General features: G+C 48.2%; 1 protein-coding gene across 1 annotated transcript in view; it reads right to left on the reverse strand.

Moving 5' to 3' along the window:
• ADAMTSL2 (ADAMTS like 2) overlaps positions 1-18,732 on the reverse strand; it is a 148,982-nt gene extending 130,250 nt beyond the window's left edge. Inside the window, exons 1-4 of the mRNA XM_056860191.1 lie at positions 18,548-18,732; positions 12,683-12,900; positions 7,260-7,341; positions 3,188-3,290 (exon numbers count right to left, since the gene is read on the reverse strand). Coding sequence (XP_056716169.1) covers positions 3,188-3,290; positions 7,260-7,341; positions 12,683-12,900; positions 18,548-18,732 — 588 coding nt within the window. The remainder of the gene's footprint in view (positions 1-3,187; positions 3,291-7,259; positions 7,342-12,682; positions 12,901-18,547) is intronic.
• Positions 18,733-19,860: the final 1,128 nt, after the last annotated feature.

A 19,860-nucleotide genomic window follows, 5' to 3' on the forward strand; every position in this document is an offset into this window, starting at 1 on the left:
GTGGAGAATTGGAAGCTGACCCTCCACTTCTCTAAGGATCGTTCGTCAAAGGTGTTAGCAGTGTAATGTTTATCATGTTAGACTAGGGTAGGTGGGACCTGAATTCAAATCCTCACTCTGCCATGAAACTCATCAATGATTCTCTCTCTTTCAGCCTAACCTAGCTCACAGGATTGTTGTGAGGATAAAATAAAATAAAGGAGGGCAGAACAATCTTCATTACCTTGAACTCCTAGGAACAAGGGCACAATTCAAAATAAACTCAAGTATGATATTTAGTTTGACTAACTAAATATATATATATATATATATATATATATATATATATATATATATATATATATATATATATATATATATATATATATCATATTTTAATGGGACCTGTACTATTTAATATTTTTATACATGACTTGGATGATGGAATAGAGGATATGCTAATCAATCACCGTCTTTGGAGGTCTTTAAGCAGAGGCTGGATGGCCATCTGTCGGGAGTGCTTTGATTGTGGGATCCTGTGTGGCAGGGGGTTGGACTGGATGGCCCTTGTGGTCTCTTCCAACCTTGTGAACATTGGGATGGGGGGAATAGTCATTTTAAAAGTAAATGAAACTAATTAATGGCATCAATATAGTTACAAAAGCAGTTTTAATGGCTGAAACATAGTTAGCTAGTAGCTTAGCTGTTGGAGCTGAACTTTATTTACCATGCAATCCTATGCAGTTACTCCTGTCTAAGCTAGTTGAAATCCATGGGCTCAGACTGAAATGTGTCTGCACATGATTGTGCTGATAGGAAGCACCATCTGCTAGCTAGCTGCTCAAGAAGCCCTGAGTGTGGTTGAGGGGGGCCATCTTTGGCCTGCCCCTTTCCTGTCCCTTCCCAAGTTCTGGCTTCTTAGTTTGCAAGCCTAGAGACAGAGTCTGGTCCTCTTGATTGATGTTAGTCTGAAAAGCGGGATATACTCACTCCACCTCTCACGGTGACCCACATTCACAATTCCCACCAACCAGAATTGCTGCTTGACTACTGTATTCCTGCACACCACCAGCCCCCACACACAATAATAGGACTATTGGTATTCAATACATAATTATAACCAGAGGTTGCAAAGAAGGGTGAGGTTGGCGCTGCTGGAGTGGACTGGCCCTTTATTCTATCCCTGGCATCAGGCCTGTAGCTGAGGGAAGATGAGCAGCTTTCCCATCCTCCAGTCCTTCCAGCAACAGCTGTTTGAATGCAGAAACCACCACTACCGCCCCCGCCAGCAATGAGCCCCACTTGGGAATGTCCTTGCCCACTTTCTTGGGACATGGGGTGGGTACCACTTTGGGTAACTGAAGAGCCACAGGCAGAATGTCAAAGATGTGGCCCCCAAGCCACAGAGTGAGCATCACTGGCATATAATAATTAAATAAATGACCAATCTCCATATTTTCCCACCTGTTCATCTCCCACAGAGCTCAGAGCAATGTGCGTGGTGCTCTTTTAGCCTCACAACAGTCCTGTACGGTAGGGACGGTGGAGATTGTGTCACTGTCCCGAGGTCACCAAGTGGAGTTTCATCTGAACCCAGATCTTCCAGATCCGAGTGTGACACACGGAAATGGGGATGGCATAATGAAGGGGGAATTCTCTCAGACCTCTTTAGGCACCTGCTCTGGCAGTCCTGGCACATAAGATTTGACTGAGACCAAATCCGGCAAGCTGTTTGGTTTGATTCGAACATCCCAGTCTTGATTTTGTTTCTCTCTTGTGAGGAACAACCTGTGATTGGTCTCTGTGACTTGCTTTCCCCCAATGCATATGATAAACAGCATAAAAATGCCTTAAAAGGAACAAAAACGAGGCAGACGGAAGCTGATGAGAAGCGCGGCATCCAGAAACAAAAAGAACCCAAAGGCCCTTTGTGGGCTGCTCCCTGCCCCGAATGCTGGCCCAGGGAGGTTTTCATTGCTTAATGCTGAGAGCTTTAGAGGGCTCCACACTCCTGAAAACATGAAGCAGGCGCTCGTCCAGAAAAACTTCCGACACAATGAATCTGTTAAACTGCCAACAGCTTTTTGGTGTTCGCTGCAAACGATTAACATGGTTACCCTTCAGGAGTCTGTCATGTGTTCTCTCAGCAATCCTCACAATATAAAGTATTATTAAACCCATAAGGCAGACAGGAGGTCTAGGGAGCATCTTGGCTCCCTGATGAATTCACTGCTGAGGTAAATTTGCATTCAGGGCTCCTGGTTCACAGCTCATACTCAGAGCCAAGGGCCACCTTTCTCAGTGGTCAAGCTGCCACGCAAAACTCAGTACTGCACATCTTGTCAATCACATCTTTGGAGGGGTTGGGATAAGGAATGTGTCTCCAGCCCCTTAATTTAACAGCCATATTTCCGGACTCTGCCTTTTGAATTCTAGCAACTGCCCTTGGAGCATGCCAGTTTAGACTAAGTCCATAGTTCGTATTCTCAGGTTTTGATTTTAGGATTCTCAGGAAGAAAAAATTTCATGGAACACACTATGAGCACCAGGCCCTAGACAGCGTTGCACCCTCCTAAGTCCCAGATCAGTCAGAAGACGCCTTCAAGGCGTCACTTCGCCAATAAGAGTTGGTTATGTGATTACATCACTGAGACCCAATGGCTGGCAATGACTAGAGCCCCTCATCCGTTCAGAATAGCACCAGTTAAACTGATCTAATCGGGAGGATGAACACAAAATGCCATCAAGGGATTTGATTTCAATTGGCCTCCATTGCAGGTTGTCCTCAGAGTGCCCGATGCCACTGAGTACATGACAGGGCTTGGAGACAGCCTCAGCTTTTCCCCACAGCCTCCTTTATCTCCCCTTTGGGAGCCTCTCCCTTTTACTATTGTGGGGGCCAAAATGGGACAGATTCTGTCCCAACTGGGTACAGTCCTAAATAGATCAAAGGGATGGGTCCAAGAAATCCAGCACTCCTATTTTGGACTCCACTCCATCACTATAAATAAGGGCAATTGAGAGTGCAAACAATGAACAGAGGAACACTTCTCAGTGGGGAGTTAGACAAGGGACTTAAAAAAAAAAACAATGTCAAAAATTTGTGAAAAGCTGTAAGTCCAGCCTGAGCTCAAACCAAAACAGTTCAGTACCAGGATTTTCAGAGCATCCCATAAAAGAAACCCATTAGGTCCCTTGCAGCGTTCACCTGGGAGATCACGAAGGCCAGGTTCCCCATGACGATCGCCATGGCGAGAGTCCCTTTCAGGTGGCCAAGCAGGCTGCGCCAGCTCCGCTCAAGGATCTTCATCCTGTCGCAGCAAGAGGCAAAATGAGAACTTTTTTTCCAAGTTACCTGCAAGGAACGTTCACCAGAACCATCCTGAGACACCTCAGAGGAGTGGGGGAAGGATGGGAGAGCTCTCCAACTGCGCAGGGAGCCAGTTGCATGGAAAGCAGTGCTCAGGGATGCTGGCGCTGATGTGGTGGTAGCTGCAACTCCTGGGAATGGGGTTATCTCTGAGCTTTCCTGTGTAACAAGAATAGCTCTGGAAGGCAGAGAGAAATGCTGAGCAGGAAGGCAACGTGCTGCCATGCTTGCCTGGGAGTAAGTGTCACTGCAATCATGCAGAGCAAGCTAAAGGCACCATCCACCTGTGGCTTATGTCGGAATCTAAAAATATATTTGAAGGTTGCCTGGCGGTGAGCCTGATCCAGCCATCAATAGGTGGTTTCAGTGACAAAGACTGAAGCACCAGCTTCTTCTGCATCTGGCTGGCCCTTCAGTGTGGGCCAGGAGGCCCACCCATGGCTAGGGTCCCAGCCCCACCCCCTCTCACCTGAGTAGCCCCTTGCCACCCCACTGGCCCTTCTTCATCTTCCCCACCCCGTGTCTTCAGGGCTGGAGTCCCCCGAGCTTCCTTGCATTAAATTGCAGCTGAGCTATCAGCCACAAAGCTTGGCTGACTGCACCTTTGACGATCCCCCCAAATCTCCCCCATTTTGCAAAACACACTGAGCATTTATAGTCTTAAGAATGATCCAGTGTAAGACCCAAGCATGAGCTCTTCCCCCTCCCCCACCTCTGCTTCTGGCTGCCTGGACAGAGAATTTCCTGAAATCTGGCTCATCCCTGGCTCTTACCACCGGGAGTGGTCAGGCTGTGTTTTCCAATTCGAAAGGGCTTCTTTTATTAATGCTCCATGGGTCTTTTATTAACGCTCCCCCAATCCTGTTCCACACTGAGCCACTAGGTCTCCTGGCCCAGTCGTGCTGGCCAAGGAAATCCTGGGAGAACTAAGCCCGATGAAAAGGCAACCAAACTAGGGAGTGGTGGGTTGGCCTTTCCCAGCGCACTGTAGAATCATAGAATCATAGAGTTGGAAGGGACCTCCAGTCCAACCCTCTGTACAATGCAGGAGATTCACAACTACCTTCCCCACACACACACACACCCAGTGACCCCTGCTGTATGCCCAGAGTAAGGTGGGGGGAGTTCTGTCTCCAAGCTGGGCCTTGGGATTGCCCACCCATTTGCAGGGGGTTGAAGCGGTGAGGCCGCATCCTATGGCTTGGGACCCTCCGGTGTGTTGCTGTCCCCTACAGCCTTTTGGTCTGATGATCGTGCCTAGAAAGCACCACACCCCCTGCCTCCCTTGGCCCTTGTGCCGTTTGCCTTCCCCCATGAAAGCCTTAGAAAGAGTGTTCAATGGTGACTGGATTGATTTAGTATCCTTCCCCAAAGGTCAGAGATGCTCCTCTCAGGACCCAGCTTTGAGTTAATTCTAAAGGGAACTTCCCGCTGTTCCCCTCTGACACGCTATGACTCTAAGACCAATTAATTAGCCAATTAAATGTGCCTGTCACCAGAACCTCAACATAAGTGCTTTTCTGAACATAGTGTATAAATAAGGTCTAACCCCGCATTCTCAGCAGTGTTCCGTGTTACAAGACAAACTCTGCCTCTGACCCAGAATGCTTAATGCAAAGGGCAGTTTGCACAGAGAACCCACAATATGATGTAGAATATGGTGCAGTGGTTGGAGCTTTGGGCTTGGAATGGGTAGGTCCCTGTTCAGCCATGAAGCTTCACTGGGTGACTTTTGACCAATCACTCTCTCTCTCCCTCTCAGCCTCACCTTCCTCACAGGGTTGTTGTGAGGATAAAATGGAGGAGCGGAGAACAATATGTGCTACCACTGGAGGAACTGTGGGATAAAGGTGTGATATGAATGTGGCAGATATGTTGACTATTGTTTTATGCAGTTTTTATATCCTTGCCTTGTTTTTATGGTTTCTTTTTTATGTTTTGATACTGTTAATCTTTATATTCTTGTCTTTTGTGATTTTATTGCATTGTTTTTACTTGGTGAGCCACCATGAATAGGCCTCTGGAGGGGCAGGATATACTTTTAGTAAATTATTTAATTAATTAACACACACTTCTCCCTTCTCCCTTGCAAATGCCACTCCACAGCCACAACTTTTCTGGAACAGAAACAAGTCCACCTAAGGTAGCGGTGAACTGGCAGGGGAGAGCCAGAAGGCCTGGAAAGAGTTAAGCTGCCTCTCCTGCCAAGCCCCTTCCATCAACACCCACTGCCTCCATGTTCCTGGCTTTGGGAATTTGTGTTTGCCAAAGTAATGTGTAGTCCTGCTCTAAGCTTGCAGCATTGGCCAGCCAGATGCTTCTGGGAGGTCATCAAGACAGTCCCTGTTTCTAGGCAGCATACAGAGAGGTTTCCTGCCTCTGCACACCGAGAGACCAAGAATGTGCTCACCAGGGCCTCTTGCTCCCAAGCAAGGGCCAATAGGTGCTGCATACATAGGCACTTCCCATTCCAATCCCAGCTATCTCCCGTTAATAGAGCTAAAATAACAGGACTGAGCAAAGCCCCTCTTAGCCCTAGGCCTTGGAGAGCTGCTGCCAATAGCAGCAGGTTATCCCAGATTAGAGTCTTGGAGGAGGAGGAGGAGGAGAAGAAGCAGCAGAAGCAGAAGAAGCAGAAGCAGCAGCAGCAGAAGAAATAATGTTGGTTTTTATACCCAGCTTTTTCTCTACCTTTAAGAAGTCACAAAGTGGCTTACAATCATCTTCCCTTTCCCAACCCACAACAGACACCCTATGAGGTAGGTGAGACTGAGAGAGTTTGAAGAGAACTGTGACTAGCCCAAGGTCACCCAGCAGGCTTCATATGGAGGAGTGGGGAATCAAACCCGATTCTCCAGATTAGTGCACCGCTCTTAACCGCTACACCACACTGGCTCTCCAGACATGTCCACGGTTGAACCCGGGACCCCAGGCATGCAAAACGTATGCTTTGTGACTGAATGACAGCCCCTTCCAAGGGCTTTTCAATGGCACAGTCTCTTGCTCTGGTTTGGTTTTAAAGGACTTCAGGATTGGAACCCACAACCACCTGGACACAAACCAAGTGTGAATCCTACACCCAAACCACTGAGCCATGCTGTCTGGGACAAAAATCTTTAAGGTGCAGCCTCCCGCAACCCCACCTTAATAAACTAGGCAAGAAAAGCCTGACCAGGATTCAAACTCAGAACTTTCAACAAGAATCATGCCCTGAGACCAAGAAATATCTCTGTAGAGACTGTTTTGTCTAATGGTGTTCCAAAAAGGCATTGCGATCTCTTTCCCTCCATCCGCAGTGTAAATGCTGTCTGCCGGCTGAACAGAGTGGCTCAAAATCTACACCTATTAATTTAAAGCCCCAGAGTTCTTGGCCATGCATCCTGGAGACAGGTGGCTGAAACTTACCCGAAACAGTTGGTTTTCATTAAAGCTTCAAGCCACCTCTGGTCTACCGCCAGTAAAATAATTATTCTCCATTCAGTCCAGAAAGGAGCAAAAAGCATGCCTACCATGCATTCTTGCAAAGACAGCCCCATCCATGGAAATATAGTTCCAAAATACCCACCTGAATTTGGTTACTTGGGGCAGGTAAGAAGTAACAGCAAAACTATGTGCTTGCTAGAGAAACAAAAGAAAGAAAATACTTTAACTACTGCACATTTGTTATTGCTACACTCGTATTATATAACTGTCTCCTGCCTCTCACTGTACCTAGCCTCTGAGAATTGTTCCAATCTGACCCAAGCGTAAATGCATTTCTCCTTCAAGTAATTTAGAAGATTAGAAGAGGGCCGGTTTGGAACAATTGGAGCTGGTCTTATTGAAATTCAGCCCACCATGAACTCCACATTAAAAAGTTTGCATTGGTACAGCAAAATTGATCCTGAGAGGGAGAAGGGAAAAAGCATACCTTGGAGAATTGCAAACTGCCAGCCAGATGGTTGCTTTCATGCGCCAAAAGATGCTCCAGGAACCAGGTGCAACAGGCTTGTCTGTGGAGAGAAGAGTGAGCAGAGGCTGTGGCAGGAACAGCAGGAGGAGGAGGAGGAGGTGCACAAATCACAGACACACTTTCTCCCTCCCCCCTCCTCCCTCCTCTTTCTCTCTCTCTTTCTCTCTCCTCAGACTTCAAAGGGCAGCCAAAGGATCCAGACTTCCAACAAGGAGGAGCTCCTTAGCGGTTATCCCAAGTCAACTTGAGTCAGTTTTATAGCTGTTAGACAGACGGTGAGGAACTCTCCCGTCTCCCTGAGATGTCTCCCCAACCCCCCAGCACTCATCTCCCCCCCCCTTAGAATTTCACTCACTTTGCTTCTTCTCCACTCCGAGCGCTCCGCCAACCACAACCAGTTAGTTTCCTGCAGCGGGGTTTGGTGGATGAGAATTCTAAAAGGAACTGGGGTGGGTGGGGGGGATGCAGGTCTGAATGAAGCAAGAAATCCCTGCCTGGAGATGGGTCTGCCATTTGAGGGCTCCGGTTTGGTCCAGGAAGTATCATCTTGCTGAGCAAGGACAGGAATTCATAGGGGTTACTTCCGAGTAAGCATTTCAGATTAACACTATGTTCTTCAATCTGTTTACTCAGTAGGTTAATCAAACAAAGTCTTGCCTAAATGTAATTCAGAGATTCCGCTCCTGCAGAAGAATCATGCTCTGAAATTGAATCGCTGCCATCTGATCAGCTGGGCAACTGTGTGTACTTCCTAATTCAAGACTATGAACGCAAAGATGCAGCGCATCTCTGTAGTTTGTGTGCGTGAACATCTGAGGCATGTGCTAAACGAGGCACACGTCGCTGCATAAAGAGGATCAGGTGAAATCCAACAAAGCAGAATTTTTTAATTTTTGGTTTTTGGTGGTAAACTACCGCAGTGGCCTGGGCAAATGAGAAACTGGTCCTGGGTTGTCATTCATTCTTATTAGTGACCTAATTCTAAGATGGAGGCTGCTATTTGGTATGCTGTTTCCCAGGCTCTTCTTCCTCCCTCTCTCCCCACAAATCACTTATCAGCAGAGTAAGAAGAGTTTCAGGGAGTAGGCTCAATGGAGAATTTTTAGTGATTGTCCCTTTATTTGGGGGAAAATGTCCACCTTTGGGCATACCATCATCACATGTTCAGAACACTTATCTGGAATAGCAGATACACCGTTTTTGCAATACCAATCCAAATAATTGTTGTGCATTGTTGTGATGTTATAATTCACAGGTGACTTTCACTGCACGTCACGTTTCCCATTCAGAAGCATAGGCAGCAGAATGATGGTGTAATGAACAGCTGTGAATTTCATGAGCTGTTTGCTTAACAGAACAAAGGTCCCCCATTCAAAAACACAGACAGCTATATAATGTAGGGCTGTTGAATTTAAAAAAATTCGGTATAGTTCAGATTCGGCTGAATTCGGCCCGTTTAGATTCGGGATATGCCGAAGTCCGAACTCCCCCGCTTCGGGTCCGTGCAATTCGGCAGGTATTCAAAGTTCGGGGGGAAAAATTCGGCCGAATAAAGCCATTAAAAACACAACCGTGCCTTTCCGTGGCTCTGGGGGGCATTTTTGGGGGTAGAGGTCCCAAACTTTCAGCGGAGCTTCAAAGGACGCTTCTTGAAAGACCCCCCCAAGTTTTGTAAAGATTGGGTCAGGGGGGGCTGAGATATGGGCCCCGAAAGGGGTCCCCCCACCCTTAATGTGCATCTCTGAGCAGAGCTTGCGCCCATGCACAAAGCTCCCAGCCCCGACAAACAGCTGAGAAGTTTGCAAAGCATTGCAACACAGCTGCAAAGCAACACGACTGAAAAGCAACACAACCTTGTAAGCAACACCTTTGCAACTGTGCAAAGCAACACCTGACACCTGGGAGTTTGCAAACCATGGAAAGGACAGAGGCAGCTAGCTATGCATAATGAGCAGGAGGGGTGGAATTCCCCCTTTTGCATGGGACTCCAAATGCATTCTTTAAGTCACCATTTGAAAACAAGTTTTGAGCAAGCATCCAAATAGACCTAACCGCTCTTATGAATGAGGGAAAACCTGAAAACACAACTGAAACCCCCCCTCAAACCAGGGAGAAAGAGACTCGAGGGGGAACACACACCCCAGGCAGAACTGGCAAAAGCTCCCTTTGGCTTCCCCCCCACCCACAGAAACTGCTCCCTCCCCACACACACAGACTCTGCTCCCCCCACACACACACACACAGGAGAAAAATTGTAGATTAAAGCCCCCAAAGGGGTCTTACTGTGGCTGTCTTCTGTTCCATCAGGAGGGGCTGGGGAGGACTGGGTAATCCAAGACGATTCCATTTAAGCACGGGACGTTTTGCTCTGGAGATGTATACAGGATCGGCTGATCCATTCATCCCAATAGGGAAAAGGGGAAAGGGGAAAGCCCATATCTCGGGACCCCCTGAGCCAATGTTTACAAAACTTGGGTGGTCTCTTATGAAGGCTTGTCTGAAGCTCCGCTCAAAGTTTGGGATCTGCACCCCCAAAAATGCACCCCCTGCAGCCACGGAAAGAGAAAAGGGGTGAGCCGATATTTCTGCCCCCACTGAACCCATCTTTACAAAACTTGGGTGGTATCTTAAGAAGGATTGTCTGAAGCTATGCTGAAAGTTTGGGGGCTGTATCCCCAAAAAAGCACCCTCTGCAGCCACGGAAATGGAAAAGGGGGGAGGGAAAAGGGGTGGAGCCCATATCTCGAGACCCCCTGACCCAATGTTTACAAAACTTGGGGGGTATCTTAAGAAGGCTCATTTGAAGCTCCACTGAATGTTTGGGGTCTGTACCCCAAAAAATGCACCCCCTGCAGCCATGGAAAGAAAAAGGGGGGGCCATATCTCGGCACCCCCTGACCCAATGTTTACAAAACTTGGAGGGTCTCTTAAGAAGGCTTGTCTGAATCTCTGCTGTACCCCAAAAAATACACCCCCTGCAGCCACAGAAAGGAGCACAAGCACCCACCCACCCACACACACACACACACACGAGGATTTCCCTCTCTCTCTCTCTCTCCCCGGCCGGGCCGCACATCAGCTGATTCCTCCAGTACTCAATCCTGACTGATTGGCCAGAAGAAGACCCAGCTTGGCCACCGATTGGCAGGGGGAGGAGAATGCTGCTTACTGACGGTTATGCTGCTTACTGACAGCCCCGAATTGGCCGGATTTATTCGTGAACTCCCGAACTCGCTGAATTCGGCTCCCCGGTTGCCCGCCATTTTTGAGTTCGGTTCGTCCAAAACTAAAAACCACCGAATCAGGGGAAATTCGGCTGTTTTTCAGTTCGGGCCGAACCGAATCAACAGCCCTAATATAATGCAGATTTGAATCATAGTTGTGCATGGCATAATTGGTTTCATTGCACATCATGTTCCCTGTTCAGAAGTACAAAATCTTCCAAAAGTGTATAATGTAGATCTAGGTCATTTTCATGCATTGAATATGTAGCAGAAACAAAATAAAACAAAAAGGAGTTTTGTGGACCAGAAATTGCCATTACAAATGTGCTAGATTTTAGGGTGCTGCAAAACCTCTTTGTGGTTTTGCTTCAATATTTTTGCCTTTGAACTTTATCACGTATTTTCAAACCTGCTGCCTGTTTGGGAAGCTGATCTGTAAATGCAAGTATATGGCTTTCACATGGGGAAGAGAAAATAATGGATATTCATGGCATGCTTAAAGATACTGGCTCTAGATTCCAAAATATTGCAGTGGTCAAGTCAAAAGAACAGGCCAAGTCAAAAGAACATGAACATGGCCAGTTCCTTTATAGCCAGTAAATCAACACAATCCCATCAACATGCTGTGATTAATGACCTACCTGCCCTGGGTGGATACCCATGTCGGCTGGGCTTTTGGACAGGTGTGTCATTAATCACAGGCAGACAATTGCACACAATGGTTTTTGCATCTCATGTTCTTTTGGCAACAGCGCGAGAAATTACAAGCAGATGTTATTTACTACCCAAATGCTTGTAGCACTGTGAAAAAGGGTTGAAGCACAGATAAGACCGACCTGTATGGAACATGGAAGCATGACCTTTGGATGCTCATCCTTTTGTTGGGAGGATTTGAGTTTCATTAAGTGAATTCTATGTGCCAGACAGAGTCAGATGCCGGAATGTGCTGCGTTATATGCTAAACGAGTCAGGGAAGGAAGAGGTTCAGCATTTCTCTGGCACTCTGAGACACAGACGTCTTGTCTACCTGTGCATTCTTGGTCCTGTGTGGATATTGTATGTGCAGAGGTTGCTCATTTTGGGAGGGTGCAGGTGAGGGATGAGAAGAAGCATGGGAAAGGTTTCAGTGGAGCTCAGAATGGATTCATTTCCCTCCACCCAAACTCCAGAGGACACAGTGTGGCTACCACAACCCACTCCTCGAGTGTGCAGATAAGTCTAGACTTGTATAGACCTCTCTGTATATTTCCCCACACATGGAGTTTCCAAGGCAATGTTAGGCCTCACCTCACCTCACATTCTGTTTTTCAAATAGACCTGGAACTTGCCAGTCCTTGAGTCAGTCTATAAATCCTTGCTCCCCAACTTGTTAGCCAAATTGCTCAGTTATGAATATTTATATGGGAGAATTAGCAAATCAATAACTGTCAAATGACGTAACTGCAGGATCTAACCTGTGTATACCAGAGTCCGTACCGTGACCACAGAACAAGGCGAAAGCAATGGATTTTCACTTAAAAGAATTTACTTGATTATATGTTCACACACACAACAACAGATTCTTACAAAATGCACACAGAGTCTATAGAATAAAAGGTGTTAGTAGTGAGACGTTCGCCAACGTGGCAGTTTCCCTTTGAAGAGGGGTAATATTCACCTGATCCAGAAGAGGGCGTCCGGGGTTCTGTGCAGCTAAAATGAGGGAAAGGGGGTTCCCGGGACTTGGCCAGCAAGGCTGGAAAGCTGTGTGGTCTAGCATTGCTACCCAGACCGACAGAGTAACAGCAAGTGTGGGAGGGAGAAAGAGTGTAAACTGAGTGTAAACTGGCCTTTCCCAGATATACCCTTCTGGGACTGCTTCTCCCTCGTGGTTCCTGGGTAGACAAAGACCTTAATGGTCGGCTGCTAGGGTGGGGAAATGGGCAATTTAGACAGGCTAACCTAAACCATTGACTGAGCACATTCCAGGAGATGCTGGTAGATGGGGCCATCTGGTCTAAAACAAAAGTTAGCACAATGTTGCGTCCAGGTGACACATTCCTTTGATGCCTGAGGTGCGATTAAGTATGCAGATGGAGGGGGGGGGAGCTGCGGATGTGTGAGCCATCTCCTGGCATCCCCTGTCAGGGGTAAGGTCTTCGCCAAACTCGACCTCACCCAGGCATACCAGCAGCTGCTGGTCGACGATGCCTCCACAGACGCGCAGACAATCATGACGCACCAGGGCGCCTTCCAGGTGAAGCGACTGGAGTTCGGGGTCAGCACGGCCCCGGGGATCTTCCAAAACCTCATGGAGGATCTCCTCAAGGGTGTCAGCTCTGGGCTCGCCATATAAATTCCACAAACAGACTTCCAGGCAGGTCGTCCTACGAACACTGGTTTATTAAGAAACGTACAACGAATTGCAGAAACTGACTTGTAACTAAGCAAGGGCACTAATGGGGGGGAACTACAGGGACGGGTACTATAAAGATGAAATTACACTTTCAGGATGATTGCTGGTTGCTAGGGCAACCCTTTAGATAACATGGTTTCCCAGAAGCGATCAAAGACTAAACAGAGTTAGAGATGAACAACAGTTAGACCTTGAAACACCACCTGGCCTAACCACTGGGCGCCTTTCCCAGGCCATGCCTGAAATTCTGCCCCCCTCAAGGCCTCTCTCCTCCCATGTCCGACGGGGAGGGCCTGTCCGGGTATGATGCATGGAACTGACGGGTTAGCGGGGGGGCTGAAACATGGTGATGAGCAAGCCATTCATCATAAGCAGGACCGAAATGTTTCCAATGAACTAAGTACTGCAGCACCCCCCAGTGGATGCGGGAATCGAGGATTTTGGAAACCTCGAAGTGCTCTTCCCTCCACCACCATCCTAGGCACCTCCGGGAGGGGTTCAGGATGCCACCTGAGTGAGGACACACATTGCTTCAAAAGGCTAATATGGAACACTGGATGGATCCTCTGCAGTGATTTTGGGAGGCAGAGTTCTACAGTTACTTCGTTAATGACTCTGGAGTTTCCTGCAAGGATGGAGGGAGCACAGGTTTTTGGTGGACAGGTACACCAGATCCCCCACTTTGAATACCCAACCAGGTGAACAATGTTTATCTGCCTGGATCTTGTACTTTCACTTGGCCTGTTCCAAATTCTTTTCTAAGCATGGCCACATGGTTTGAATAGTGTAGACCCAATCCGTGATTTCGGCACCTCCCTCCTCTCCCGATACATCTACATGGCCCATGGGTCCGAATTCTTTCCCATGTACTATGTAGAACGGGCTAAACCAGTGGACGGATGCACAGGATTATTGTAATCATACTCCGCAAAGGGCAACAGGTCTACCCAATCATCTTGGTGGTAATTCACATAACAACGTAAATAGCACTCCAATACAGTATTAACCTGTTCGGTCTGCCCATCCGTCTGCGGGTGAAATGCACTTGACAACCCCTGCTCCACCCCCACCAATTTGAGAAAAGCTTTCCAAAACATGGCCACAAACTGAACTCCACGGTCGCTGATTATCTTGCTTGGGAACGAGTGATATTTGAAAATTTGTGACACAAATAGGCGGGCCAATTTCGGGGCAGAGGGCAAGCTGGCACAGGGAACCAGGTGCACCTGCTTGGAAAAGAGATCTGTAACCACCCATAGTACCGTTTTCTCCTGGCTGAGCGGGAGATCAGTCATAAAATCCATGGCAATGACTTCCCATGGTCCTGCAGGTGTTTCCAAAGGCTTCAATAATCCGGGCGGTTTCCCTGAGGAATGTTTGGCGGCAGCACAGGTGGGACAGCTGCGGATGACAGAATCCAAGCCCGATCACATTCCCGGCCACCAAAATTGTCTGCGGAGCAGGTGTAGCGTTTTCACAAAGCCAAAACGTCCCACTGTTTTTGCCCAATGAGCGAGATTGAGCACCTCCCCCCTGAGTACTTCTGGCACATATAACAGCGTTTTTGAACCACACCTCCCCCTATCTAACGAGGTCGTGGGGAAAGGTATTGGCCGACTGCTCGGCTTGATAACCACGGATCAGAGTGTCTGAATGAATTGGGGAGTCCCTCCAGAACAGGACCATCAGGGGCTGTGCTAGCAAGCTTGGATAGTCCTTCAGCTGTTGGGCTTATGGGAGGTTCTCTTGACACTTCAGCCGGCTGCTGCAGAGGGGGGGGGACGAGCACTTCATTCGGTTGCGGTACTTCTGTGACCCTAGGGGACAGCAGTTTTGGGGCACGGGTTTGCACGGCTAAAGTAGGCAGGAGACCTCTTTGGGCTGGAGTGAAGAGGGACTCCGTGGGGTGCTCTAGTTTGCTGGGATATTGGGGAAGCCAGGATAGAGTATCCGCCAGCTGATTTTGCTTCCCAGGGACATGTTTTAATACAAACTGAAACTTAGAAAAGAAATCTGCCCATCGTACTTGTTTGGCTGAGAGTTTGAGTCCCTGTCAAAGCTTCCAAGTTCTTATGATCAGTCCAGACTTGGAAGGGGGTGTCGGCTCCTTCTAGGAAATGTCTCCACACCTCCAAAGCGTGTTTCACCGCTGCAGCCTCTTTTTCCCAAATGGGCAAGTTTAGCTGGGACTGGGAAAATTTCCTAGAAAAATAAGCACACGGGTGTAACTGGCCGTCTTCCCCCAGCTACAAAAGCCCCTCCCCCCCATGGCTACCTTGGAAGCGTCTACCTGAACAACGAACGGCCGCTCACAATCTGGATGCTTTAGCACAGGTTTTGTGGTAAACAAGCGTTTGAGAGTCTCAAAAGCCCTTTGACACTCCGGTGTCCATTCTACCTGAGCGGATGGCTGAGTTGCCCTACCCCCCTTCCCCTTGGTTTTCAAGAGGTCAGTGATAGGCAATGCAACTTGGGCAAAGCTGTGGAGGAACTCCCTATAAAAATTGGCGAACCCGAGGAATTGCTGCACTTGCTTAGGGTGGAAGGTGGCTTCCAGTCCACTACTGCTCGAACCTTTTCAGGATCCATGGCTAGTCCCTGGTGCGAGATTATGTAACCCAGGAAAGTTAATTGGTCACGGTGGAACTCAAACCTCGACAGTTTAGCATAGAGTTGGTTCTCTCGGAGGCGCCGTAGCACTTCTTTAACCATGGCAACATGCTCCTCATAGGTTTTGGAGTAAATCAGAATGTCATATAAGTAAACCACTACTCCTTTAAACAACAGGTCATGTAGGATTTCATTAATTAATTGCATGAAGACCCCTGGGGCGCCTTTTAACCCGAAGGGCTTCACTAGGTACTCAAACATCCCAAAACAGCTGGAAAAGGCAGTCAATGGCTCATCCCCCTCCCAAATCCTAACACGATAATACACTTCAACCAAGTCTAGTTTGGAGAAAATGCGCCCCTCCTTTAGTTGGCTCAGTAAATCAGATATCAGGGGGATGGGGTAGGCATTGGTTTGGGTGACGGCATTAAGAACATAAGAACATAAGAAAGGCCCTGCTGGATCAGAGCAAGACCCATCAAGTCCAGCAGTCTGTTCACACAGTGGCCAACCAGGTGCCTCTAGGAAGCCACAAACAAGACGACTGCAGCAGCACCATCCTGCCTGTGTTCCACCGCACCCAAAATAATAGGCATGCTCCTCTGATACTAGAGAGAATAGGTATGCAGCATGACCAGTATCCATTGTAACTAATAGCCATGAATACCCCTCTCCTCCATGAATATGTCCATTCCCCTCTTAAAGCTCTCCAAGCTGGCAGCCATCACCACATCCTGGGGCAGGGAGTTCCACAATTTAACTATGCGTTGTGTGAAAAAATACTTCCTTTTATCTGTTTTGAATCTCTCACCCTCCAGCTTTAGCAGATGACCCCATCTTCTAGCATTATGGGAGAGGGAAAAAAATTCTCCCTGTCCACTCTCTCCAAACCATGCATAATTTTATAGACCTCTATCATGTCTCCCCTTAGCCGCCTTCTTTCCAAGCTAAACAGCCCTAAGCGTCCTAACTGCTCCCCATAGGACAGTTGCTCTAGTCCCTTAATCATTTCGGTTGCTCTTTTCTGCACCGTCTCAAGCTCTGTAATATCCTTTTTTAGGTGCAGTGACCAGAACTGTACACAGTATTCCAAGTGTGGTCTCACCAGCATCCTCATGAGAGTTCAGCACCCTCATTACCTGAATAGGTAGTGCTCAGAAGCTGTGACTCAGTTCAGTGATTCTCCAAACCATGTTTTGGAGTTTGGAAGCAACCTGTAAGCTCCTGGACCCCTTTCCAAGGGATGTACATTCAGCCTGTTGCCCCTTTAAGCAAGCCACAGTTTGCCATAATGTTTTAACTAACACAGGATTGAGCTCAGCCTCCAAGCCAGAATTGGACACCCAACACCAAACTGTCCCTGGCAAGTGCAAACCAGAGTTTACAGATACATTTATCAGAGCAAATTAAGGCTGGCATTAAACAGCAAAGGGAAACAGCAAACAAGAGTGGGAAAGAGGAGAAGGGTAGAGGTGTCAGGAGCAGGCCATGGGGATGCTCTGGCCTCAGACACCTCCAGTCCGACCCAAGTGCTGCCCGAATATCAGGGCTTTACAGACATGTTTAATGTGCAGGAGTGTGATGTGTTACCCCCCCACAGCCGGACGGACTGTACTACTGAAGTGGTGGGGGATGGAAAACTGCCAAAAAGTAAGATCTATCCTATGAGTCCTACGGAACGGACAGTTCTCTACGAATTCTTAGACAAGAACTTGGCTCGCGGTTTCATCCAACCCTCCACCACGCCCTATTCGGCACCGGCTTTCTTTGTGCCTAAGAAAACAGGGGATTTGCATTTGTGTATTGACTTTCGAAAACTCAATGCTGTTACTCAAACGAGCGCTTATCCCATCCCCCTCATTTCTGATCTCTTGGGACAACTGAAGGAGGGACACATTTTCACCAAATTGGACTTAGTCGAGGCTTATTACAGAGTCAGAATCCGGGAGGGAGATGAATCTCTGACAGCCTTTTCCAGTTGCTTTGGGATGTTCGAATTTATGGTGATGCCTTTAGGATTAAAAGGAGCCCCGGGGGTCTTCATGCAATTCATTAATGAGATCCTCCATGATCTACTGTTCAAAGGAGTGGTAGTTTATTTAGATGATATTCTCATTTACTCGAAAACCATGGATGAGCATGTTGCCTTGGTTTGAGAGGTGTTGCAACGTCTCAGAGACAATCAGCTGTATGCTAAAGTGTCTAAATGCGAATTCCATAAAAAGCAATTGACTTTCCTAGGATATATTATCTCACACCAGGGACTGACTATGGATCCTGAAAAGGTGCAAGCAGTGCTCGGTTGGGAACCACCCTCTACTCGTAAACAGGTCCAATGATTTCTCGAGTTCGCAAATTTTTTACAGGGCGTTCCTCCCACATTTCGCTCAGATTGCACTACCCATCACGAACCTCCTTAAGACTAAGGGAAAGGGGATTACAGCCACCTTACCCAACGCCCGGGTGGAATGGACCCCCCAGTGCCAAGCCGCCTTCGATAGTCTTAAACAGCTTTTTACCTCCGAGCCTGTTTTGCAGCACCCGGACTGCAATCAACCATTCGTAGTACATGTAGACGCTTCCGATGTAGCGATGGGGGGTGCGCTCCTGCAGCGGGGGGAGGATGGGCACCTGCATCCGTGCACTTGTTTTTCTAAAAAGTTCACTCAGTCCCTACTCAATTGGGCCGTTTGGGTAAAGGAAGCCGCTGCGGTAAAGCATGCCCTGACAGTGTGGAGGCAGTTTTTAGAAGTTTCCAAGGTGCCCTTTGAAGTATGGTCTGATCACAAAAACCTAGAAGCCCTAACAGGGGCGCGCAAGCTGTCCGCAAAGCACGTATGCTGGGCGGACTTCTTTGCCCAATTTCAATTCATCCTAAAATATGTACCAGGGAAGTAAAATCTTCTGGCTGACACTTTATCCAGACTTCCCCAATATCCCACCAAGGTTGATTGGCCCACAGAGTCACTCTTCACCCCTGCCCAACGGGGTCTGTTGCCCACTTTGGCCGTACAAACCTGTTCTCGTGCCCGATCCCCACCGCCGCTGCTTTCGATGGGGGGGGAAGCCCCACGCCCGGCTGAGCCAGCAGCGCCACCCGCCTCGCTTCCTCCTCCCTCTGAGCGACTGACAGCCATGGTTCCTGAGGTGTGGGGGCCCGAGCACCCCGTTCAGTCACTCCCTGCACCTGTGTCAGCTTCATCCCCGGTCAAGCTGCCCACCGATTCCTCTCTGGAGGGGGTAGAAGGACTGTCTGATTCCTTTAAGGAAACTCTCCTTCGCAGTTATCAAATGGAACTGTCCTCGCAGACCCTTCCAGCTACTCTAATTAAATGCAGGGAGTTTTGGTACAAAGATTCTAAATTGTATGTTCCGAAAGTTTTGCGGGGGGAGGTTTTGGGTTTGGTTCATGGTGCCAAGACCACCGGACATTTCGGATTTCTGAAGACATTGCATTTGCTACGGAGACAGTTTTGGTGGGCGGGCATGCGGTCAGATGTGGACGCCTTCATCCGCAGCTGCACCATATGTGCAGCGGCCAAACGATCTCAGGGCAAACCGCCCGGACTTTTACAACCGTTAAGAGACTCCCTCCAAACCATGGGAAGTTATTGCAATGGACTTCATGACGGACCTACCCCCTAGTGGGGGAAAGACAGTTCTTTGGGTGATTACTGATCTGTTTTTGAAACAGGTGCATCTTGTACGCCGCACAGGTATCCCTTCTGCCCCAAAATTGGCCCTCCTCTTTGTGTCACATGTCTTCCGTCTACATTCCTTTCTGCGCAAGATAGTGACGGACAGGGGGTGAACTTTCGTGGCCAAATTCTGGAAGGCTTTTCTCAAATTGTTCGGCATAGAACAAGGACTGTCTAGTGCCTTCCATCCCCAAACGGACGGTCAAACTGAACGGGTGAATGTGGTGTTGGAATGCTATTTACGCTGTTACGTTAATTACCATCAAGATGATTGGGTAGACCTGTTGCCTTTTGCTGAGTATGCTTACAATAATGCGGTTCACCAATCCACGGGGTTCAGCCCTTTCCAGGTTGTCCATGGTAAAGAGTTTGGCCCCGCTGGTCATATTGATGTTTCTGAGGAGGAGGGGGGAGCTGATGTGGCCGGATGGGTACGTTCAATTCAAACAACCTGGCCATGGCTGGTTAAAAATCTAGAGCGGGCCAAACAACGCTACAAGGCTCAGGCTGACAAACATCGCTCCCCCAGTATGGAATGCAAAGTGGGGGATCTTGTCTATCTGTCCACCAAGAACCTACAATCCACCCGCCCATGTGATAAACTCAGTGCCAAGTACGTGGTTCCGTTCCCC

Source organism: Euleptes europaea, chromosome 14 (assembly GCF_029931775.1).
Source record: "Euleptes europaea isolate rEulEur1 chromosome 14, rEulEur1.hap1, whole genome shotgun sequence".
Classification (NCBI taxonomy): domain Eukaryota; kingdom Metazoa; phylum Chordata; class Lepidosauria; order Squamata; family Sphaerodactylidae; genus Euleptes; species Euleptes europaea.